Consider the following 26,590-nt stretch of genomic DNA (forward strand, 5'->3'; position numbering starts at 1 on the left):
GGTGGAATATCAAAAAGAATAAAATGCTTTCTCTTAGCCCAGTGAAATAGTATGTACAGTAATTAACTGTTATGGTTTAAGTGGAATAGTGTTATAATTGTATGCTATATTTATTTTTTAAGTGGTGAACGCCAGCAATTCTTGTAGGGAAGGACTCAGTTACAAGTGCCTGTGGGAAGTCCATGGCATATGTTACTCTTAAAGGCATTCAAATGGGAGAGCGTAGCAGAAGAATGTCTGCTTTTCACAACGGCATGCTGTTGCTAATCATGTGGTTTATGGTTTCTTGCACGATGAGAGACGTGGATGCTCGATGACAGCTCCCATTACGTGAAGCTCTGTTGCTTATAATAGCAGGACCTCACCTCTGCTAATAGTTCAAAGCCCTTTTGGACTCAAAATGATCGGTAAATAATTTGCCTCTTTCTGAATGCAGGATCTTGCTTCTTTGAGTTGCAATGGCTTCTTTGTTCACATTTGCAGCTGTGCTGATTGATAGATCTGCTCCTGAGCCCAGAACAAGGAGTACTCGCCATTAACAGCCAAGTCATCAGCAGACTTGATGAAATAGTCTTGTCATAACTGTTGTAGTTTCAATGTCTCTGTTTTGCTGATAGTAGGAATGCTTAAATAGATGATGACAAGTTAGCCTGAGAGCTAACAGTGTGACAGTATCGTATTAAGAACGTAACATTGCAAACTTTTCTGCAGAGTAGTAAGTTTTTCAGGGTATGGTTGTAGGCATACTTGGAACCCCTTCTTTTTCACTGCACAATTTTACATAGAGCCATAAAGCTGCATTTGCAGCATCAGTGCTCTGTCAAAGCATAAGGATAGCCTGACATTAGAGAAGCTTTTTTGTTAATAAGAAATGTCTCAGTTTCATTTGAAAAAAATATGTCTTTCTCTTCATCAAGAGGGTTTTTTTCAGTGAATAACAGGAGTATTCTGAAAGTTAAAACCTTGATTGTTAGTTGCTATATGAAAGACTTTTTGGATGCATAATCTTAAAAAGTTATGAATTACCAGATGATCCAAGAAGTTTAAAAGAAGAACCTAATTCATATATGACTGCTTCTAGAATTGCATGTTTGGAAAATTTAAGCCATTCTAGGTTTAGCCATAGAAAGTTAACTATGCCATACAGGTGGCACTACAAGAAACATGAATTACCCATGTTTATAAGGAGTAAAGATTTGTGTAACTTGCTCATTAACATAGTTTTTTCCAGTTCAGGTCTTAATGAGACACTAGTTAGAGTGAACAGTGCTCTGAAATAACATCATTTCATGACACAAGCAAACAAAATGCTGGTCTGCAGAGCCCGATGAGAGCATGTAAATCTGAAACATAGAAAAACACTATTTACCTTAAAAATTAAAACCCAAGACACTTCCATGCCTTTCAACAGACTGGAACGTTGCCAAAACAGTTTCAAAAGATGGAGAAAGAATGAAGTTTTTTATTGTTATTGCTATGTTCTGCAGTACTTACAAAATTTAAAGCTTTCTCAAAATAAAATACGTATTTTCTCCCTGCCTTTTTATTTTTTAATTTATTATATCAGAATAAAATAATATGGCTTTTTTAATATATCGTTATATAAAATGATGTAAATTCCGGTTTTGCAGCGAGGACTTTTGAAATGTAGAATAAGAACAGTAATTTTCATTGCTTATTTTTACCATTGGTATCCTTTTCTGATCATGCTGGAAGCATCATAGAACTTGCCTCAGTTACCTTTTCAACTAACAGATTGGTGCTCCTCATCTAGCAGTTTGTTGTTAAGTTCAATTTTGTGCTGACCTTCTCTATGGTTAGTACCTAAGAGTATCTTTAAACTGTGGAGTAAATCCTCTAATAGTGATTTGTTGGGATGCTCGTCTACACTCCCCAAAACCCCATATAAAAGTAGGCTCAAACAGTCCTTTGTTGTTCCCTGAAACTGTTTCCTGCCTTCCCATCCTTTGTCTTTGGTTTCTGGAGCTTCCAAATATAGCTCTGAGGACCCTTCAGTTCAGCTCCTGCTCCCTTATCGACACAGAAATACAGTTCAGATGTTCTCACACTTGGTGGTAAGTGAACAGTTTTGCCGGTCAGTTCACCCCTGCTGAGCTTCAACTCCAGTATATACTCAGTGATGTAGCAGATACAGGAGGGTGAGGTCACCATGAAACAACAGCCTAACCTGGTGCAGAGCTATTTAAATGCAGACGTAATTCAGCACAGACAATAATCTCGGTGTTAATTTGATAATCACTTAAACACTTAGGCAAAATTTAAGCTTCCACTGAAAGGCAATTTCTTTAAAAACTGATAATCTCTGTTTTGCAACATGTATTGTACAAGAAATTGTAAGCACATTTAAAAAGAAGGACATTTAAATGAAAAAAAACTACATATGCAATACTGTACATGCATTTGTAGTAACTGATACAGCAACTGCGAGTTCAGTATTTTAGGAGTTCATTTTACATTTGAATTCTGTCTCCCTAAAATTGTGTTAATGTTATTATTGCTAAGTGTGGTGGTTTTTCAATATCACATGTATTTGTAATGTGACCTAAACAAAAGATGTAATAAAGTAATTTCTGAATTACTTTTTTTTTGCCTTGGGAGTAGAAACATTTTTTATTAGAAGAACATGAGCCATGATAACACATTAATTAATTTGCAGGGAGATTGGAAGGTTCAGTTTACAGCTGTAATGGAAAGAATATCAATTATTTCTTTACCATTTGTGAAAGGGGGATAGGGGATAGAGAGAATGGCACTCATGAACAAAACACTTTCCATCCACTTAAAAGCTTCAAATGGAACTGAATTCAGGACTCAGGAAGAGAGCCAAATGATCGGATCCCTAAGGCAAGGGAGGTAGGAGGTTTTAATTTCAGATTTGCTTCTACAGTGATATTGATATTTATTTTCTCAAAAGCTAGTATTTTAGTGTAAAGATAAAATATTTTTAATCTTATTCAATATAGAATTTAAATACATATGTAACTTCAGGTAGGTATTCAAGGAAATAGGCATAAACTTATATATGTACTTAAATACTTTTCTAGATTGAGACTTAGAGTAGTTTTATTTTACACACTTCTCTTATTTTAATAGTGCTTTGATTATTACTTGTATGCTTTCAGAAACAACCTCAGGAAAGTTTGTTTTTAATAAACAAAAAGTGTGCATCTCCAAAATTCACATTTATGTTGTTGAAATTCGTGGCTATCATGTTTGAAGGTCCTATAGTAGGGTCTTCCTCATCTTTTTCCTTGGGGAGAAATGCGTGCTCACTGAGTATCTTGTTTTATTAGGCTTTTTGGTTTTCTATTTTTTATTTGCAAATTCAAACTAAAGAGATAATAGCAAAGAAGTGTACATTGCAGTTCTGTTGGAAGCTGATAGGACATGGTGTTTCAGTTTGTATGCTTGTCCTTGAGAAGGCTCCCAGATATATGACTTCTCCATGATCATTTTGTTGTGTGAAGAAGTGGAGATGTTAATTGCAATATTCTTCATAAAGCTGTAGGTAGATATGCTATGCAAACTCCAGAATCAAGAGTCCGGAACAGAAAGGCTGAGACTCTGAATTTAGACTGATATTCTGAAGAAAACAAGTAGAGAGATTTGAAGGTTTAGTGATGTGTTTACAGTGGTCTGCATTACTGAGGAGGTATGTTGTAGCGTACTACATGGCTGGAGATTGCAAAATGGTGAAGACCGTGTCTTCATGTGTGTATCACAGTTTCGGAGGGGAATGGAGAGTGTGAATTTCCAAGGCCCAAAATGACTCCTTGGTAGTAGACAACAGAAAATATTCCTGTCAGTGCTTCCATATGAGACAAGAGTGGAGAATCCAACCTGTAGGCTGACCAGCACAGATTTTCGCGTGTATTTTCTATTCAGAGAGGTTACAGCATGACTGTGAACTCCTGAAAGTGTTGTGTTTGCTCCTCCTTCTCCAGTACAACTTTTCTTTAGGTTCAGTGTCATTCTTGTCTGTAATTTGATCTCATCCAGCTGCTGGGCTGTCGTAGGTCAAGGGGTATCCATATGTGGTAGGACCATAGAGGCAACTTTTCCTCCTGGTGGCTTTATGCTGATATAGAAGCCCAGATAAATGCATCCTTCTTGAACTCTACAAATCGATGATGTACTGGGGAGGTGGTGTACTAGTTCCTACAACATATCTTCAATATGAAATTAAATAGGGAAGTTAATTGCCTGTATTTTGTTCTCTTTGTACAAGTGAATAAAAAATACTTTTTTTTTTATATTTTAAATAATATCAAAATATATTTTAAAGTTTGATTGCTTGACCCTTTGATTCAGTCAGGATTGCAGAAAAGCATCTGGCTATATGCACCAAAAAGGTGGTTGACTTTCAAGTAGACAAAGTAAAATCACAATAAGTTAGTAATGTCTTGATGAGTTGTATTTTCTAGTATACCAAGGAGACCATTGCCATTATAGAGTGAGCATTGCCTTAACACTGAACTTGACCACTGTAGTGTGGAAAAAAAATAGAAAGATAACATACTTGAACAAGTATCCTTATGTGTTTGGAAACCATTGAGGCTGAAAATTACCTGGCCTAATGTAGTTAAATAAATATAAAACTATTTTATTTCAGATTCAGGATGTTCTAACATATTCAACTGTTTTATGAAGTCCTAATTTTATTAATTAAGTCAACTTTTTAACATGGCTTATTATGAAAACTAGAAACAGAATAATTGTGAAAAAAATGAAATCCTGAATTAAAGAAACTGTTAGGTGATTTGGATAATAATAACAATAACAATAAAAATAAAGTTTTATATCTGTGAAGTCATTGGATCCTACTTTTGTGATGGTATTCCAAATACCTCTATTAAAAGTTCCCTAGTCTAGAAATTGGTTTGGGCTAGAAACATGTTTTTCTGTGGACATTTTTAGAAAGGTTTTGCCTAAAAGCAGCGTTTTTGTACACAGAAGGAAATGAATCCAGGGCGTAGGTCTTTATTAGTACTCCGCTCTAATTAGTTAAAAACCTTTTCTTGATGGGTATGCAGATTTCTGGTCCTTTTTTCATTAATTAACAGGGAACAAACCAGAGGCTAAGGGTATTTGGATCTTTAGGAGTTTATTTGAATTGAACCATTTAAACAATGGTGGGGTGGTTTTCTTGTTTGTTTGTTTGTTTTGTTTTTATTTTTTTCTCTCAAATGCAAATTAGGAATGTATTTCTATTCAGAGACAAAGCTTTTCTATGAAGTGGCTACATAGCTTGTCCATTCATCTTCCTTTGTTTTATTGCAAAAATATTCTCAGAGAAGTTACTTTTGTGAGTTTGTAAAAGCAGCTTCATTCTTTTATGGGAGTCATTGTAGTGTGGTGGTAAATCATTAATTATTTTATCTTCAGAATGTAGTACAATGACCAATATAAAATTCAAAGTTCATCATCACAGTGACCAAAAGGAGGTTTGCTTTGTTCTGTGAAGTACCATGTAAAGGAGCCTATTAGTTATGGTAATAATTCTATTAATTTTTGGAATAATCTCCTTGTTACAGCTTCTGCTACATTTGAAGACTTTCAAATCCGGCCCCATGCTCTTTTTGTTCATTCGTACCGAGCGCCAGCCTTCTGTGACCATTGTGGAGAAATGCTGTGGGGACTGGTGCGTCAGGGGCTCAAATGTGAAGGTAAGCTGCAGTGAGATGGGATTTTTCAGTCTCAGGAAGAGACCTCTCCGTTCCACTTATGCATGTTGTCTCTGATGCTGCTTTTAAATTGGTTATACATCAGAAAATAATTACAGTAGGTAGAGACAGTAAGAACTATCGAAATGATGAATTGATTAAAGAACAAATCCTTTTTACTGCTCTGAGGTCTCCTAGATACTCTGAAATGCAAAAAAAAAAGATCTATATGTACTTTTAAGGTTTTCTGTGTCTAACATTCCCCTTTATGAGCCTGAGTCTCTATCTCATTCTATATCACATTAATTCAGATCATTTAACTGAAATTACTGTTAATCCATATGAGTTTGTAATAGCTATCTTTCCTTATTTTGACACAACTATTTGACTCCTGGCAGACCGTATCCAATGGAATATAACATTGCAGTGAAAGACTTCCTTACCTCCCAGATGCTGATCACAGGAATTTCCTGCACTTTGAAACCACAGATTTTTGAAAAATCAAAAAAGAAATACTGGTTATAGATACAACTTTTTGGAGCTTCTAACATTATTTCTCTAAAAATTGGTAGCATATAGGAGCTAAGCCAGTAGAGTAGAGGAAAGAAAGTTAAATCAAAAATATAGCTTGTGTTTTTGAATTCTTGTTGTTTTTGAACAAAACAAAAAGTTCTTTGCTTTTTCTGGTAATAAACCTTAATCAGATGGTTTTAAATTTATCTTTTCAGGATGTGGTCTAAATTACCATAAGAGATGTGCATTTAAAATCCCTAACAACTGCAGTGGCGTACGGAAAAGGCGCCTGTCAAACGTTTCCCTAACAGGAGTCAGCTCTGTTCGGACAATTTCTGCAGAACCCTCGTCCAGCATGTCGGATGAACCCCTTCTGGTATGGGATCCCCTAGCTATAGAGGCCGTGGCTGTTGCTGCTAAGAAATAACGGCATTTAGTACTACAGGATCTGTTTTTGCCTGTTAGAGACCACAGAGGAGGGTGGTATGTAAATGACAAAACATTGTTGAGAGAAAAGGCATCTGGACTTGAAAGGGCTAGGGTATGTAGGTTTAAGGTATGTGGCACTTCTGATACTACCAGGACTCTCCTCCCTTTGTCAAGAATTAGGTTGTTTTGAAGGTGTAAAACTACCACCTGTGCTCATGTGAGCAGCTGCATCTTGTAGGATGTCTCTCTGGAACTAGAACTTGCATTTCTTCTATATCAGGCCATTATATCCATTGGTACCAGGAAAAAACATGGTGACCCAAACACCATGGTGTCAAACTGAGTATCTGCCACAGTCAAGCCTACAGTTAATTAGTTGAAACCTGGGTATTTAGCATATTTTTAAGTATTGAAAAGAAAGTAGGAGAAGTGTCCATTATTTCCTTAAACAGATCTTTGTGGTGAATGTATGTCTATATCAGTATATATGTTTGTAGATGTGTATGTAGATGTACAGTATACACACAGGCACACATAAAAATATAGTATACTTGTATATGCATTAATATAGGAGTTTTCCATCATGAAAACAACTCTTCTAAGAACAAGATGCAATGACTGGAGTAAATTAGAATGATATGTATTTTTGTATCTTTGACATATTTATTCCTTTAAACGCTTATGGTCATCATATACTTGAATAGTTAAGAAATTACACTGTGTGTAAATGAATCCACTCCTAAGTGAAAGTTTTGAAAACCTTAAGGTTTAAAAGAGAGGAAAGAATTTATAAGTACACACAACAATTATCATGTTTTCCTCTCAATTAGAATATTAAACTTATTAAACTTGACATACTAAAAGGACACTATTGCAAATGATGTAGGCCTGGCGTTATATGCAGTACCATCTATGAACCATAATTATGTACTTATGCTACTGATTATCATTAGTCTAAAGCTACTTGGAAATTAAGGTTAACATTATGAATCTGTATTTTTAATTGAAAAGCTGCATAAATGAGTAAGGTACTTAAGTTCTGCAAAAACTGCAGCAACAAATCCTTATAGATTATTCACAGTTCTCAGTAGGTGTTTCAGAAATGCTGACTTATTTAGACCAAGACAAAAAATTTTGAGGAAAGCTGGCCCTTATTCTGAATTGCTTCTGGAATTTTGGTTTAAAAAATTGGATGAGTGAGCATCCTGGTGTACTCTCTATAAATATTCACTTCACTGTACAGTTACAAGGTAGCAAAAAATTGCAAATTGAAAACATTTTTAATATGACTGTGTTGTTTACTGATGCATTCTTACGTGAAATACCTGGTTTGCAAAGCTGCATATTTTAAAACTTTTGAAAACGTTAGAATTGCCAGTGAAGAAATACTGTAAGTTTCATATATACTGAAGGTTATGCTTCTCTAAGAACATGTAACCATCAGTGTACCTGTGCTGATGAATGAGAATGCCACACATGCACACACACATGCATGCATAAAGGAAATGTATTTACAATAGGTATAAGGAGGGACATTAGCCTCAAGAAATGAAATAGCTTTCTGTTTTCACTTTATTTCAGGAAATCATGGTATCATTTACCAGATTTTCAGAAGTGCTCTCACACATGGCTTCTAAATGTCTTCTATTTTGTTTTGGGTTTTTTGCATTCAATGTATTTCAATTTTTTTCCTTTTCTTTAAGTGTGCATAAGCTTTGTCAGTTCTCCTGTGTCAGATCTGTTCTTTGGACTCCATTCTTCTGCAGTACTTGTCAGATAAGTTTTATGGCAGGTATATGGCAGTTTGGTACCAACCAAAGCATGCACTTTGGAATGCATTGCGTATTTCTATAGTCTATGTGAATATACTAAGAAAAATCATTCACAAAATCATATCATTCTTTATTAGTATTGATGTGACACTTGAATTGCTGGTAACAAAATATAACCTCAGTTAGGGACCACTGAATTAAACCAGATATCTGTGTATTCTTTAAATAGGACTAAAATAAATGTTATTTTTAACCCCATTTATTATGTAGATTCAGAGCAATTTGGAGAGAGGGATTTCCTGGGGATCTTTCGTAGGTGGAATTATTAACTAAGTTATGGTTTCAGAACCTTTTTGTCAATGTTGCTCACAGTGTTAAATTTAACTTGTAAGTCTGACTTCTGGAAAAATGCCACTACCTAAGTGAAGATGTTATGCCCTCACAAAACTGTGCAGCTGAAAAGTCTTCGAGACAGATTAATGCAGAATCTTGCAAAGGGTACTTTAATTATCCTCTCATAGGGAGCCACTGCACACAGACACAGTTTCAGTTTGGGTATAAATGTTTTAATTAGACAAAAAATAATTTCATGTGAGCCGCAAAGTTGACTGGGGACTATATTTGTATACAGCTTTAAAAGTCTACTTCCAAAGAATAAAATCTGTCCAATATCCTTTTTGATGCTTAACTTCTTAGTATAAAACTCATCAACAGAAATGCTAAAACATGTAGAACTAGGAGGTTGCTATGTAACCCAGATTTTTACTTCTCATAGCTCAAATGCAATTCTTTCGCATTCTGCTTTATAACAGAGAATGACAGTAAATAATCGCACATTCATGCTTGCTTCTAAAGTAACATTATTTTCTGTCTTTTTCTCCCCTTTATTTCTTTGTTCTGTTTTTTTTTCTTCTTTCCAACTTCCTGTCTCAGTCTCCTGTCAGCCCTGGCTATGAGGTATGTACTGAATTTACTCTATTCCCTATCATACTATCATGAAAATCCTTAAATTAGCAGTCTCAATGTGAAGAAATGCAGACATTTAATCAGATTAGTATATTATAATCTTCAGAACTCAAGACCATTTGTTTTTCTTTTAGAAAGAGTATACCCAGTGTTGAAGTCCAAAGCTCGGACTCCAAAGTGAATGTCAGAATTCTTATACTAAACAGTAAAATTAGCTAACATTAAAATATTTCAATACAAAAGTGGCTTTTTCATTTCTTGCAATTGATAGAGGTCATTGGTTGGACTGAAGCCCCTTTTTACTGGTAGTAACACAAGGGAAGAAAATTTTAACTTTATTTTCAGAATACTGGGTATTTGCTGGAATAATGTAGAAAATAAACATTTTATTTTAAGCTGAACAAACATGTCCTTTAGGTGCTCACCAGCAAAACACTTCTAATACCATAATGCAGTGTAGTAGCCTTTTTTTCAGAATAGAGTTGCATTAAAAAAAAACAAACAAAAACTAGTCAAGTATTATGTATTTCTTTGGAAATAAAGATGAACAGTGTACAACTAAGTTACAGCTATATAAATATAAAGTCTAAATGGGAAAACAATTTCTTTTAATCAGTACTTCATGTCAAAGGTTGTCCTCTTTGGCTTTCAATATGTGGATTTTCTAAATAACTTTGGTTTTTTTTGTTTAAAGTTACAAAAGTTTGTGAAACTGTTAAATGTTCACATTTTTCCCTTGCAGAATATATTTGAGATGCAGCCAGAGAAGAGCAGGCTTTGGAAATGTTTTCGTATTTAGAAATACTACATAGTTAATCTGAGGAATATTTGAAGATTATCATGGCCAAATATCCATCTCTTTGAAAGAAATAACTGTCTCTTCCTGAAAGACGTATATACTTACTGTAGTGTGCCTAAGTATCATAGTGTACCCCAGAATCATAACTCCACAGAACACAAATAAAACAATACAAACAGGCATATTACAAAACCCTGTTCCCTACGTCTAAGATAATTTTGATCTAAGTATGTGCTATCTGAAAAATAATGAATCCATCAATCTGAATGGTGATGAATTACCCTAAATTAACGGTAATTAAAATGAGTAATGCAAAAAAAATAAAGGTATCATCTGGAGGAAGAACAAGATTGTGTTTCTTTAGTAAAAAACAAATATGGTAACCATCTATGTTTTTACTTCAAAATACGTTTGCACAACACAATATAATTTTATTTCTATTTATATATATGTTTCTATTATTTGGGTAATTTTTATTCATTCTTCTGGAAGCAATGGATGTTGATGCGTTAAGGTAATTTTATAGACACATTGGAAGTGATTCTCGGAAAAAGCCTAGCTAAATTTTACATTTAAAATAGGAATGCTGTGTCTTATGGGGCACAGGTAAATGTAATATTACAGAGTTATTTACATATTATCTTTGCTTTTTGATGCAGAATCAGGATTTATTTTTACTAAATAATTTGAAATTTAAATCATTTTCCTTAAAAAGGCTATCTACTTATCCACTGACAGAATACAAAGCACCAGGTGTTGCCTGCCTCTGTAGATTTGTTTTAAGCAGAGCTGGCTTGAGGCTTCTCAGCTATATATAGAAGAGTGATTTTACAGAACTAGGACATTAGATTCTCTGGGAGGGAATTGTCTTGAGTTGTAGCTGGCCATTTTCCCTTTCTTCCCTTTTACCCAGCTCTTACTACAGCTCCTCTTTTCTCTTCCCCATTGAAATAAGGAGTCCTCCTTTCCAGTGGCTCAAAAATTTCCAGTGTATGAAGCCTTTCTGTTCCACACTCAGACAGAAGACACATCTCCTTTTCCCAGTTCAGTCCCTGTAGAGCCTCATATGTCTCCCCAGCTCACTGGACTGGAAAAAAGGAGCCCTTGAGGGAGGGGTTAAAGAAGAACTGCTTTGTGCCTTAAGCCAGTTGTAATTAGTAGGAGTCCTTTTCTAATGGCTAGAGTTCATTAGATGAAGATCCTCAGAAGCAAAATTAATATTTCCTCTTGAAGAAAGGCACTCAAGTTAACTCTGAATTAATATCACTCACAGTTATGTTCTATTCTTGTCACCCCAAGTTATCCTTCTGTGCTCCAGTGATGTGGCCTGCACATTCCTCTCTGTCAAATGGGAACTTATATTCAGTGTGCTTGTTTGTTTAATAAAATACCCTGTGCTGTTTTGAGGAGTGCTCCTGAAAATTTTTTGAGGTCCAAAATCTAGATGTTATTTAAAAATAATAAAAATGTAAAATATTGGCTGTGAACTAAACCCAACCTAAGTAACTTTAATATTGATTTAGTGCCGTATTCACCAGGTGAATGTAGGGTTATACGCTGAACAGAACTGAGAATCAAGAACTCAAGTGAGTCTGGCACTGAAAGTTAAATGTTTAAACAGGAATTTAATTTATTTCCACAATATTTTAGGTATCATTTTTTAGTATTCTTGCTTTTGTACAATTAATTTAAAATATTAAAATATATTCAAGGTAAAAAACAACTCAACAAAAACTATTTAAAATGAGGTTCACATTTTTTCTTAAAGCATTGCCTGTCTGTGACATTCCAAGTCCAACTGAACCCTGAATTAAAACATTGTAGGATAAAGAAAGTAAAGTTGGAATGGCTTATCTTACACATTACTGGGCCATAAAATAATAGTAGTTCCTGTATTAGCTGTCGTGCACTGAATACTGTAGTACTGAGGTTCTTGTAACTAACTCAAACTACATCAGAGCTTTTCTGATCTAATTTGTCACAATATGATTGTTTCAGAAGTTCATTACAGCTAGATGAGACCTAGAACGTGATTGAGCCAATTATTTTAATTTAAAATATGCATATTTAGGAAAGCAATAAGTATCGAATCAGTTGTGTACCTAATATTTTCCATATATCTAGGAAGATAGGTAGAAAAGAAAATGGTAAAAAGCTTAAGATATACATGTTCTGAAATTTCATATATGCCATGTCCACTGATGTTTGTGAGTGCAACTTGTTTGTGAGAACTTGGAGAGGTTTAGTGAGTATTTGATTCTGCAGCTTGAAGAGGAGAGAAGTTTGGGTTGTTCTTGTCCTCAGGTAATCGCTACTTGTTCTTAAATCCTCTATTGTGTTTTTAGGAAAGACATACGATAATAGTAGTTGTCAGGTTATGATCCTTCAATACAAGCCACCATGGCTTAAACTGAGGAGTTGTAGACGCTTTGTGACTGTCCCAGTAGGAATTCTTTAGGAGTGTATGGTATGTCTTAGCAAACGTATACTCAGAGTTAAGTTTTTGAAATTTCTAAGTACTTGACACAAGGGTTTGTATGTATTGAAAATATAAAAAAGTGGCAAACCCTGCAACACACTTTTTTTTTTTTTTTTCCTATAGCATCTCTGAAACATCATTCATGTTTGTGCTGGGTCTTGTGAAATGGCAGAAGATCCCAAAGGGCAGTTTGTATTTTGAAGAATATAGAGGCAACATTTTATCTCCAGTTACCTGGCCCAAATATGTTCAGTGGTGCTTTCCCTTCTAATATATAAGCTTATTTTTCTTATTGATAACAATGTACTGCCCCCAAACTTCCTCCCTTTTGACAAGCCTCACCAGGCTGATATGTCTAGACTTCCTCTGTCCAATGTCAAAACTTTTTCCAAACCAGTGGCTGTGGTTAAGACCAGAGGCCTGCTGGTTATCCCTGATTCTATAATGACGGTGTAGAGACAATGTCAAAGTAATATTAATATGTCATGGTGTGAACCATAATTGTACAAAGACTCTCTGAATGGTTTTGTCTTGAATTACAACTTGGCTATACCACCTTTGTGTCATGTTATGTGCCCTTTTTTTTCCTCTTTCTTATTAGTTCTATGCACAAGTTCTAGGCACAACTGAACTGCTGAGTCCAGCGTATGATAAGGGCATTCTAGTAGTGCAAGAGACTTACCTGAAGATAATTTATTACTTTAAATTATTATACTTCAAATTAAGAAGCACATAATAGAAGGTCAAAGTAAACTTCATATTATTGAAGAAACTTATGTCTCTAAGATGCAGAAAAAAACTTTGAGCTATATAAGCCCTACTATGTGTGCTGTCATGAGCAAATCCTTTGTCAGCACAGGGCTTTTGTTTTGGAAAATCCCTGACTCTGAGAAGTTGTTGTAGTTACACAAGGACTGCTGAAACCCAGTAATCTTCTCTTGTTACTTTACAAAATAAGACAGGTTACAGACAGTATTCAAACCACTGTTTGCTGGTATTTATGTCTGAGTGAAGGAACAGGGTACATAGTAATTTCCATCTGTGGATAGTTTAATATTAACAGCTTGTACTGAAATCAGTTCTTCAATGTGTTTACACATGTAAGACTCAAGTGTTTTTCAGACCATAGCTATCTAACTGTGGTACTTGTAGGATTAAATTGTACACTTGACTTAAAGAGTGCAAGAAGCCTCGAAAGACAACACAGTTGATTGCATTCTAACTGTGGTATTTCAGTATATTTAACTGAAGATTTGTTTCCTTGAATTCACTTAATTACAGTCACATAGTTTAATTTGTAAAAGAAAGTCAACATTTCCATTGCATTAAAAACATGGTTACATAGATGTTTAGCACCTCTTTTGACAGTAGCTTCCTGTGAAGAAATTGTATATGAACTTTTTATTAAGGCTTTATCCTCTGACTTCAATATAGGAAGAAAATGCTAAAAATGAAACTTCATGCGGACAGTTACAGCTGGTTTGTTTGTTGTTTTTTGTTTTGGTTTGTGGTTTGTTTTTTGGGGGTTTTGTTTGTTTGTTTTGTTTTGTTTTTGTTTTGTTTTGTTTTGTTTTTAATATACATCACTTTCTCAGTTCTCCAAGTATATAAATTTAAAAAAACCCTAGTTCATGGTAGTTTGCTTCTTTTGTTAAGGCAAACATTTCAAAAATGTAGGAATACCTGTGTTGTTTCTGATTTAATATCTCAGTTATAAGTACAGGAATAATGTCACAATACTTTTTAGATATTGAGCCTGCAAAAGGTTAGCACTTCTTTGTGAACAGTTTTGAAAAATGATATATTTAGGAGAATATAGGATGCGTAGCCTGTTCTCTTCTGAGTGAAGTTCACTGACTTGAATTTGATGATTAAATGTCAAAATTTAAGAATTTCTTTTTGGACTCTTCTAAAACATGAAACTTCAGCAAAGTTTTGTCAGAAGTCCTTGGACATTTTTAGAGGACTGTTGAAACTCTTTAAAAGAAGTCAAGCAAACAGCAGTCTGTTTAATGTTTTAGGCCAGCCTGTGTAGCCGGGTTGTACGGTTGTTCCTTGTATTTGTTCCGAGGAGGCCAACTGCATGCAGGCAGTCAGCTTTACTGCTTCCCATTAGGCCTTTCAGCATCTCCCTAAAGTTTCTTTGATTTCTGTGCCTGGGAGGGATAGAAGTAGTGCTAGAAGACAGTCAAACTCACCCAGGTGATAACAGCTGAATCCATTGGCAGGGAATCAGTATTTATTTCAGTTTCTTAATTGTATTTTGCAATAGATTTGAACAAGGTAAAAAGACAGACAGAGGGATCTCCTGCGGAGGGATTTTACCTTTGGGGTAACAGTTACATGGAAGATGTCTCCCTACAATGACAGGGTTCTGCACAATCACTTTGCTTCTGGCTACTGCAGACAAACTTCTTGTGTCCTTGAATACCTTTTAATAAAGCTCAGCAAATAAACCTTAGGTAGCTTCAGTCTACCTATTCAAAAAATTTGAACAAATTGAACAAGGAGGAGGGCAATGCATCAGCTAGTAAGAGTCACACAGAATGCCCCATGCTGGGGAAAAGCTTGGCACCTCTCCTTTCTTGGAATCATTTTTTTTTTCAAAATAAAAGAGTAAGGAAACACTGGATTCTATTAGATAGTCTCGTAGTTTAAGGCATAATTTAATTGAAGTCTCTGGATGTGATCAGTGTCACTGGCTTGCTTGGCCATTCATTCAGTTAAATATCTGCACGTGATTCTTCATGTTTGTCACTTGGAAATTAATATTTTGAGCTGTTAAATTATACTTTACCTTGCTGAGATGATTGTTCTAAAGGACTGTTTAGTGTTTGGATCAGTGCAGGCTGTTAGTTTCCATGGTGTAATCCAGTTAAGCAATGATTTCCTGGGAAGTTTCCAGATTTGCTGAGTCAGTAGTCTGGCTGACTACCAGGAAAAACTAATTTATCTTTCTAACAAACCAGGCAGACTGGCTGAGGGAGAAGGTGCTTTGTGGAAGAGATTTTTGCATTTGCAGTGAAAACAGGATAGTTCCTGGTTTCCTTTCAGGGGCTTTAAGTTGTGGTATCTGTCTGATGCTGGGAGTGCTGAAAGTTAAAGTTAAGGGATATTGACAGGAGTTTTGGAAGATATTGAGAGGAGAAGCTCGTCAATGACAGTATGGAGAAAGCATTCCTTCTCCCAATCAGTCATGAGTCTTCTGTCACCAGCTTCCGTTCCCTTCCTACCTCTGAGCAGAAGCAGAGGGTCCCATTGCCTCCAGTTGGAAGAGGGAAGGAGTGCAAGTCCATCATATCAGGCCTGACCATGCAGGAGAGAGGCTGGATCCATGGCTGCTGATGTCTTTTCTAGTATGGGAGAAAGTGAAAATCAACTTTACCTTTTACTTGACCTGAAGGTACTGCAAATAAGTAATTGCCAGTGTGCTACGTGGTGTACTACACTGCTATTGCATAGCAGCCCAGTGCTTGCAGACTGGCAAAGATGACATACTTTTTCTGTAAATATGACTGTGAATGGAAGAGCTGACAGATATTGCTTACAAAGAATTTGTTAAAGTTTAGGCCTACTTATTTAATCTCACTTGTTTTAAGGTGAAGATGGTGAAATTGTTGTGTTGTTTATCTTTGAGCTTGTTATGCATTCTCAGTACATTATTTTTAGCAGAAATACAAGCAGCAGTGTAAATATTAAAATCACATTAGAAAATTAAGGTGGGGACTGGTCTTGACAATTGACGTCCTGCACTAGGTCTTCTAATGTTTTACCTTTTGTTTAGTATCCATTTCTGCTTGAATCTGTAGAGAACACTTCTAAATTACTAGCGAAAATATAATTGATCACCTATTTTCTAACATTAGGCAGCAGCCATGTGAAGTGAGATTTGAGATAAATCCTTCAAAAATTATAACTGTGTTGACTGATAGAAGTTTCAAGAAACAAGTTTAATGAAGATCAATAAAAAAGCTTCATCAAAGGTAGCTTGATATTTGATCAAAGCTGATGGTATGATGAATGACTGTTGCAGAATTATCCTTCAGAAAAGACTGAGTCAATATAGAGCACACAGAATTAACTTTTTGTCCACCCTAACATTTTCTCAGAACTATTCAGAAGCATATACTAGCACATTAAAACTGAAAAACGTGCCATCAAACTGGAAGAGCAAAAACTATAGCAAGTAATTTGTCTGAAACCCATAGTGTACCACACCTGAGATTTGATCAGACATCATCTAGGCAGCACATCGCAGTGATCAGAGCCAAAGCTGTAGGGAAGCTTGTCTCTCTCTTTCAGTCATATAAGTGCCTAAGATTAGTCTCAGTACATTTCAGCAATACCACTGAGGTTTCTGAAACCTGCAAAGCATTTGGTGAGGAAAATGGGGCTGACCCAGCTTTCTAAAATCCTTTGAATATGAAGTTAACTAGACGTAATTTGGACTTTTAAAAAGCTTTTAGCAGTATTCAGTTGCAAAAATATTTTTTTATTTGGCAATAATTTGGAAAATGAAGTAAAAGAATGACAGTACAAAGTAGATTTAGTTTAGGTGATATTAGATAGGGTTCTAAGTGAGATCATGATGTGAGGAGATATTTGGATCACTTGTACTTCAGGCATGAGTAAGATTGTCAAGAAGTAACTCTAGTGTTAAGAACAGTAAACTGAAATATTAATTTGTTGCAGTGACAACTGCAAAAGCAAACTGTAGTACTCTTTCCCATTAGAAATTCTTACTCCTTTTCAATTAAAGTACATTTTACAAGAATAGTGTCACAACATGAAAAATCTACTAAATGTCCATATTCAAGGCAAAGACAGCAAAGCTTTGTGACTAATGCCTTGCAGGTAGTGATTAGAATTAAGGCAAACCATTAAAGAATGACTTTATTCAAAAAGAAAATACTTACATTAAAATGTAATATGTCACATATATAAGTGTTCTTATTATGAGCGCTGAAGAGCAAATTCAGAGCCAGGTATCTGACCATAGCACCGGATTGAGGATGTCTAACTTGCAAGGCATTGCATGAAGACTGAAGTAGCGTCAATCTGGGCCGAAACTGTCGCTATTTGACACACAATAGTGAAAGGGCCACCTAAGTATTTCTGGCTCCTCTTGTGAGCTTTGTCCTGTCCGTAGGTACTGAGGGCTGTCATTTACAGGTAGTTTGCACAAGCTGAGCAATGCAGTTTGTGCTGTATATGTAGGCTTGTTCTTCCTTCCTGCTGGGCTTCCGCCCTTCCTTCCAAAGTCCTGTTCATGTTGATTTCACAAGACTTAATGCAATCTGCCTTGGAAATTTTAGGTAAACAATGTTGCTAATTAACATATACTAAATAAATTTTGTCCTAAAGTGAGTCTGGTTTGGTTTTTAGGTTTGGCTGGGTGTTGTTTGTTTTCCGCTATGATTTACGATGAAGAAGAGACAGATGCTTTCTTACACAGTTTGTTTATGGTCACCACATGCACCTGGCTCATACAATGTATTTTGCATATTTCTTCTTGATTTGACAGAACTGCATTTATATACAGTGGATGAGCATGTGATGTTGACACTGATGCAGGGTAGCTCTAATGTTCAGCAAATCTACTACATAAGTGTCCTTGGAAAGACAGATAGTACTGCAGTATAACCAAAAGAAAAAAGAATTATCTTCACAAAAAGAAACCTACCTGATCTTTGGAAGGAGGAAACTTTTTTTTTTCTTCATATGGCAATACACTATGAAGGAAAAGTCTGCACCTCCTTAGGTTCTTCTGCCACCAAAATAACTTTCAAATTCCTCTTTACTCCAAGATTATCAGACAGAAGCATACAGAAATGTAGTTTTGTATTTTTGTGACCACGAAATAATAATCAGCCTTCTTAGCTGTAGAATTTCCTATAACATTATTACTTTGAAACAGAACAGTTTTTCCAGGTAGGCCAATCTGAAGTTTCAGCTACTACAACTTTTTGAACTGTGCAGGCACACTGGGGAATGACTCATTTTCTAGTCTTCAGTTATCAGATTACTTGCAGATGATGGCAAGAAAATGCTGAGTCTTAAATGATCAAGCTGCATCTTGTAACTTTTTTCTCCTTTCATTGTTAACTGTGGGTGTAGCTTGGTTGTTTCTCAAGGGCAATTCTTAGGATAAAGCAGTTTTCTGGGTCAGTTATTTTCTGGGGCAATTAGCATATTTACATATAAATGAATTTAAAGGAGAAACTAAGGTAACTCATTTGTTTGAGGAATTCTTTTGATTCCATACTTTAGACTGTGTGTCTCACTTCATACATATTTATATATATGCTGTATATATAAATGCCTATTGTGATCTATTGTGCATAATCTGAATGTGGTAAGGTTAGTGATAGCAAAAGTTATAAATTGAAGGGATGAAAAATACTAATCTGTTGTCTATCAAAAACCTGCATGCACATTGAATAAGGTAATAATTTTATTAATGTTCATACAAAAAATACAGCCTTACAATGTTACCTTTTACATAAAACATAAAATCAGAGAGGTTTGTGTTTTTATTAAACACAAAATGCTTTTCTGAGAAATCTTTAATGAATATTTAAATTTTGATAAAAATATGGCGTTTTTTAAATAAAAACCTTTTTCAACCACAATGTGAAATCTATGATATTAGTGTTGGCAAATATATTGATACCATTCCACTTTTTCAAAAGCAGTCTGAGAGAGGGTATGTTGCATGTTCTGTTAGTGGTTAAAAGCATTTATGTTACTTTTTATGACATATGAGTTACTGTTCTTCAGGCAGGTATATGTGAATATGATATTAGTTTAAAAATGAATGCATCATGATTATTTCAAATGTTCTTTTTATGTATTTCATAGCAAAAGACGCCATCAGAATCATTCAGTGGGCGAGAGAAGAGATCAAATTCACAGTCCTACATTGGACGACCTATTCAGCTAGACAAGATCTTACTCTCCAAGGTTAAAGTGCCTCACACTTTCGTCATCCACTCTTACACACGGCCAACAGTTTGCCAGTACTGTAAGAAGCTTCTCAAAGGGATTTTTAGACAGGGTTTGCAGTGTAAAGGTAAGTAGTCACCCTTTAGGAACATAAAAGCTAAGTGTAATAAAACTAGTAAATTAACGTTTAAGTAGTACGAGTTGAGGTACGTACTTACTCGTGATTTCCTCACTGAACTGTGTAGGTGTGGGCACATGTACAATTACATTGGATTCAGCTGGAGTCAATTACAGTAATTGCTATTCTGCAGGAGCTGGTTGCGTGGCTGTTCATTCTTACCCTGCAGTATATCTGCAGTAGCTTGCATCTTTTTCATGCAGGTGTAAATTTACTTGTATTTGGCACTAGGTGAGTGTGTGCTCACAGGCAGGTACAGCAGCATAGTTAACACAAGTACTATATTCTTATCTTCATTGTTTTCAATCTACAGTCTTATGCTTGAATTGAAGCCTGAGTCCCAGCAGTTCAGGGTTTTGGGAGAGCTGTAATGGAAATAAAATAAGATGACCTTATATGAGAACTTAAAACCACATTTTTTCAATGTGACTAAAGTGCTCTCAAGGCTCCTGGTGTTGTACCTTAGTAGGTGCCAAAGTGAATCAAGCCCACTGGATTGTAGCCTAGATCACTGGCTCACCTCAGCCAACTAGAGTGCCCATGAATATGAAGCATTGTGCGTGCCATGGTGTTAGATCATGTCAGCTAACAGATCCTTAAAATCACCTTCCTTCTATTAAAATAAACAATAACTCTCATAGAATTAATCTGTAGATTTTGTGTTGCTGCCTTAAACTAACACCCTGCAAAAATATGAAATTGCATTCCTTTAGCTTAAGATGTGATGCTGATGTGATTTAACTAAAGCAAAATCTTTATGAAGGCATCACCTGTTTCAGTTCATTTTGAATCCCAGTGACATAAGCAAATATGAACCTGATTTTTTACAAAAATATTTACCTACAATTTGGCACTGCTGTACCTCAGTTGGGTTTTTGATCAATCTGAAGTTAAATAATTACAAGGTTATGGACAACCTTAGTATATTTCTTCCTGCCTGACTCTTTGCTTTTCCAGGTGTGATAATAAATTACAGCTGTTAGTTTAAGTAAAATGTGTTCATAAGCCAAAAGAAAACAGTTAAGATGACATCTACTAAAGTGCTACTTATGCATATGAAAAAGCAAAGGTAGAGGGAAATAAAAATACCTGAAAAATAAGAAGGGTATTGAAGGAACCCTCCACTGAAAGTTGTGTAGAAGTTGTCTTGAGATGTAGAGAACAAATATTTTCTCACAGTTGTTGGCTAGGGTTCTGCTGTTTCAATTTTCAGTCCTCAGCATTGGATATGTAGTTGATCTCTTAAGCTGCAGTGGATATACTGCAGCCCAGTCTGCTGCCTTCACTGGAAGAACAGCTCTGGCTTTGCAGCCAAGTGCTCTTGTCTCCCAGTCACTTCCCTACAAGAGCTAGCAGACACTTTGGCTGCAGCCAGTGCCTCCATGGAGCTACCCTCAGTGATGCTTTCCTTTCCCCGCAGGGAAGAACACTTTTAGCATCTTCATCCTCTCCCTGTCACTGGCAGGTGGTCTGCAGCCAGGCTAAGGAGTGCTCTCTGGACTCATTAATATTGTATTAGTGAAACAGTATGGCTTGAAGTTTATAGGCTGGATATCAGGAAAAAAATATAATTGTATCATAGAAAAAGAAAAAATAGTTTTACCGTATCCTTTTTTTCCTTCTCAGACTGTAGATTCAACTGTCACAAACGCTGTGCTCCTAAAGTGCCAAATAACTGCCTGGGGGAAGTTGCCATTAATGGAGGTAAGTTGCCGTAACAATTGTTTCTGTCATTGTTTAAACCATCAGTTAAATAAAGGAGAAATGTAAAACTATGACATTTACAAAGACACATTTTTTATCATTGCTTGGGAGTGGCCTTTCCTCTGCAATATTTCTTTGTTACATTGAAGATGAAGTGTAGGAGGAATAGGAACTGTACGAGTGGTTCACATGCTCAGAGCATGTGTCCTCCAAGTAGGTGTCACTGACAGACAGGCAGAGGTGATATCAGCAGCAAAACTGCTGGGCAGCCTGTTGAATGCAGAATGCCAAAATAAAGCAGAAAGCCGCACACCTGAGAAGTTGGCATTCACCGTGTCAGATATGAGCACCAAATTGCTTTTTAATCTGAGGGGCTGGGAGGGAGGGAAGCATTTGTTTTAGGATAATCTTCCCCAAAAGGAAAAGTATACCTGGAAGAACTGCTTACCATTGGTGTAGAACTAATCGTATCAGTCGCCAGAACTAAAGGCTTGAATATCTGCTGATTTTCCCATACATGTGCTGTCGGTTTTGTGTCAAGTGTAGGAATGTATGGGTAGGCTTGACAGACGGTACTGGAGAAAAAAAAAGGGTGGTTGTAGATGAGCTGTTGATTGCCTTGAAAATGTCACTTCTCTATGTGATAAGGGAATGAGAAGTGTGGTGAAGTGTTCAGTTTGTAATGCACATTGCCATGTTAAGTTGTCAGCCTAAACTGCTTCTGGGGTTAATGAAGTATTGCCTTATTAGACATCCTTTTTCAAACTTTAAATCAGTGTTCAACTTTATTGAAAAGATATCAAGTTTCCAAAATTAGGAATGTTTAATATTTTTCATAGTATTTCTAATAGGAGTGGGACTGTATTACCACGAAGTTTTTCTGTTCAATGGCAATTAGTGTAGGCAAAAATATTTCAGATGCCGAGCTTGAAACATGATGAGGTTCATGACTTTCTGGAAGGTTGATGTTGGACTCCTACTGCGTGTCCAATCTGATACACCTTGAAATGGGCTCTTGGAGTCCCTGTTACTATTATTTTTCCTTCCTTCCTCTCTCCCTCCCTCCCTTCCTCTCTCCCTCCCTCCCTCCTTCCCTCCCTCCCTCCTTCCCTCCTTCCCTCCCTTCTTTACACCAGTTATACCTCACTTCACCATTAAGTATCCCATAACATAAGTATTTCTTCAGGACTGCAAGTAATAATGCTTATGGAAGTTTATGGCTTGATCTTCAAATCCAAGAGCTAAACATACACCATGAAATATCAATTCCATTGATAAAAGTAAAGAGTTTTCCCTGAGATTTTGCAGTCAGAGGAAGTAACTAAATCTGCTTATAAATGATAACATTTTTCCAGCATAGGTGCAGTTTTAGAGAGGAGTGCAAAACAGGATTGGTCAAAAGCACTAAGAGAAGACAGGAAGGCAAGCCCTGTTTTTGGACAGCTGGAGTAATGGAACAAAATTTACATTTATTTCTGAATTACTCCTTGAAGTTTGTTCTTTCCATCTGAGGCAACTGTACTTCATCCCTCCAACTCATCCTCTATGCCCCTTCCCCACCTTTGCCACACAAGCAACAGACTGCTTCTGTTGACTTGCCACCTACACATGAATCTGGTGCCAGGCTGATGGGCAGTGATGGTTTCTCTGAGGAAGAGCTGAGTAGAAAAGCTTGTGCGAAGCCATTGGGGTGAGAACATGTACTCCAAGCTTACTCCAAGTATACTCCTTGAAACTCTCCATCATAAAATTTATAGAAGTTGGCTTTTCCCTACCAAATAATATCTGGAGTATGATATCTATAGCATCACAGTAGAACTCTTAGTTGTTTCTCCTGAATGACTGGTATAGGGTCCTTAGGATTATTGAAGGCAATTTTGTCCTCCTATCTCCTTTCTGTTTTTACAGTAATTTAGTTCACATTACTTTCACATTTAAAATATCTGTCACTCTGTCCATCTGCTGTGTGATACGTCTTCCCCAAAATAGTAAGTGAAGGAAGAGCTGAAGCAATAAAAATCCAAGTATGGTCTCATTAATAAACACATTATATACTAAATGTGGGAGGTTATTTTTAATTGATTGTGGATTTATTAAAAATAGAGATTTTAAAAGTGGTGTAGGGTAGTAAAGAGAGAGCCTTGCATTGTCAGTGCCATTCATGACTGGATGACTGTTTCTGCTGGAGATGAAGTATAATGTGTCTCTTAATCACACAAATACAAAATAAACCTTTCAGCTGTGCACTTTCAATTTGAGTGAAATGTCGTCAATTCAAAACATTTTGCTGTCAGCCAGTTCAGTTTTCTTTTGGGGCATCATCAACATTGTGGAGGAAGGTTCTTGACAGCCACAGTTAGGCAAGAGTTTCTTGGTGAGAATATCTGGTGTCTTCCATGTGATTTTAACGTTCAATTTTCTGAAACACTGCAAACATCCCAGAAAAACTAATTCTGTCTTTACACTCTGACAGGACTGATGATTCTGACATATTAGATCACAGCCTATATAACAGCAGGTTGAGTTTCAACAAAATGCCTTTTTTGGTGTGGTGGTGGTGGTGGTGGTTTTCTGGGGTTTTGTTTGTTTCTTTTTGGAATGTAAGTCAGGGAAATAAGTTTAAAGTTTTCTCTTCCTTTCTGTCTTCCAGATAAATCCATTCAAAACCAGGAATACAATAAGAAGTTATTTCTTACTTTGATCTTACTTAGACATATCTAATCTTGAAACTGGAAATTTTAACATAATTCAAATATAAGCTGGAAGATATTATTAATACTATGTCATAGTCAAATCAGTTAAATCCTAAATATTTTTATTTTTTCTTTGCTGACATTGGACATTTTGATACTTATTGATATTTCTTTTCTAAAGTCGGGACGTCTTATCTCAATAGTATGGATTATTGTGCCACATTGTGCAGCCTTCACAGAGAGCACTGGTGCAAAGGAAATGTCTTTTTACCTCAAAAATGTTCACATTATAAGTAATTGTCTTGGGAGTTATTTCAATAGCTCATTGTCATGTCATCATCATATTACAGAATTCCTAGTTTTGAAATTACTGCTCCTCTAGCATCAGTTTGCAGCTGTAGCCTGCCAACAGCCATCAAGCCAGTATGCAACATTCAAACTACAGGGAAAATCTGCCAGAAGATCTCAGAAATAAAGCTTATGAATATAGACTGTTTTATAGAAGTCCATGGATAAGAAATTCCAGTTTTCTGTAGTGATTTTCTAAATGTCTGGTTAAAAACAACACTTCACCAGTACACATAGAATACTGAGTAGAGCCAGACAATAGAGTTCCAAAGAGAACCTGAGTTTTCCTGAAGCTCAAAATGTGTCAGATTGTTGTGATTGGAGTATTTTATGCTTTTAGATAATAATTTCAGAAATGATATTTCAGATCTCCTTAGTCCTGGGGCTGAGTCTGACGTGGTCATGGAAGAAGGGAGTGATGACAATGACAGTGAAAGAAACAGTGGGTTTATAGATGACATGGAAGAATCTATAACTCATGATTCTGAGATGTCAATGACAGGATGCCATAGTGACAACGGGGAAATGCAGGATGCTGATCCAGATCATGATGAATCTAACAGGATGATCAGGTGAGCTGGAAGCATACCTTCTATCTTCTTTTATATTTATTTGTGAGTATCATGTCTAGGGTTCAAGTGGAATCTACATGGACTGTATTCTCACTCCATGAGAATGCAGAGAGCTAGAGATATATATGGTGGTTCTGAAATTGCAATGAGATTGCTTCACTGAATATATGCATTAAGCAGTTTAAGCTAAACTTAAAAATTATTGTCAAGTTGAAGTAGCAACTGAAAACTAATGTGCAAGTAATTGTTGCATGTCTTCTTGGTTTGGAAAATGATGTTGTGAAACTTCATGTGTGCATAAGCAATAGAGAACAAATTTTTAAATTTATTTTCCCGAGCATTTTTTTCCCTGACTAAAAGTGCAAAACCTGGTCATTTAAATAAATAAATAAATGTGAAAGAAGGAAACAGTGGTATAGTCAGCTCTAGAGGAATTGTTTGCATTTTCAGATACTTTTAGAAAGAAGAAAAGTTTAGCAAAGTTTAAGTAGCTGTTTCAAGCAAGTTCCAAAATAGATCAGTGGCTTGAAATGACTAATTGGGAAGGAAAATAGGAATTGAGTTGTGCAACTTACCTTAACAATGTCTGAAGAAAAGAAAAGAAAAGAAAGCATTATTCACTTATTGGAACTGTACAGACTAGAAGGGAAAAAGTAGGGATTTTTCACTGTCAGGGGACCTAAATTGAATTAAGGTCCTTTCAGCTGTAATTTACTTGATGTAATGGATCTGTACCTTGAAGAATTATGGAATTGTTTTCTTTCACAGGTCACAGTTTGACCTGCGTTTCCTCTTTTATTTTGCTTACTAGGAGTGTTTTGGTAATATTTCAAAATACAAATACCCAAACATACCTAATAAAAACATCAATAACCGAGGTACATATTTTACTTAGTTGAGGAGCACCCCTGTATTTCCAGTAATAGCTTTGTTATGTATGCAATAATAAATTTGTAAGGGTAGTCCCCATGTCCATTAATTATTTTTAAGTGATCTATTAAAAGCAAATGAAAAGGTAATTATCGTGTCAGTACAGACAAGAACAGTTATATAGGGACGGGAGATCTTTTGATCATTTTTAGGCAAAATAGAGATGTTAACTCTATGTTACAGCCTTAATGAAGCTTTAAGAGAGCATGCATTTTGCATTTTGATTGGAAATTACCAGTTCCTAAAATGTTTTATTTCCAGGATGCAATACAGTGAAGCAGAACCATCTGCAGACATCCACAGTCAGAAAAACTGTGGAAACTTAAGATATTATTCTTTTTCTGGGTGGTTTCTGCCCTTTTTTGTTGGTGTTGTCGCACCAACAGTTTTGCCAGTAGGGCAGAACTCATGAGCTCTCTATGCTGTGTTTGCAGGTACAATGCAGCATCTCTTTTTAAAAGTTCTGCCAGAAATAACTAAGCATTGACATTTATGATTGAGCAGATTATGAGTCCTTGTTTCATTATGCATAATCTGCTTTAGGAATGGTTAACTGCAACAGCAAGGAAGTTGGGAAG

The 26,590-nt window shown here is 35.9% G+C and overlaps 1 protein-coding gene across 2 annotated transcripts in view; it reads left to right on the forward strand.

The window, feature by feature from the left end:
• The window catches only part of PRKD1 (protein kinase D1), a gene marked incomplete at both ends in the record, with an annotated part of 133,424 nt that overhangs the window by 84,828 nt on the left and 22,006 nt on the right, over nt 1-26,590 (forward strand). Inside the window, 6 exons of one of the 2 annotated variants that reach the window (XM_080346118.1) lie at nt 5,556-5,687; nt 6,413-6,573; nt 9,332-9,355; nt 19,504-19,714; nt 21,392-21,469; nt 24,878-25,082. In XM_080346118.1, coding sequence (XP_080202244.1) covers nt 5,556-5,687; nt 6,413-6,573; nt 9,332-9,355; nt 19,504-19,714; nt 21,392-21,469; nt 24,878-25,082 — 811 coding nt within the window. The remainder of the gene's footprint in view (nt 1-5,555; nt 5,688-6,412; nt 6,574-9,331; nt 9,356-19,503; nt 19,715-21,391; nt 21,470-24,877; nt 25,083-26,590) is intronic. The other variant, XM_080346117.1, reaches the window with a different exon arrangement.

This window comes from Nesoenas mayeri (assembly GCF_963082525.1).
Source record: "Nesoenas mayeri genome assembly, chromosome: 5".
Classification (NCBI taxonomy): Eukaryota; Metazoa; Chordata; class Aves; order Columbiformes; family Columbidae; genus Nesoenas; species Nesoenas mayeri.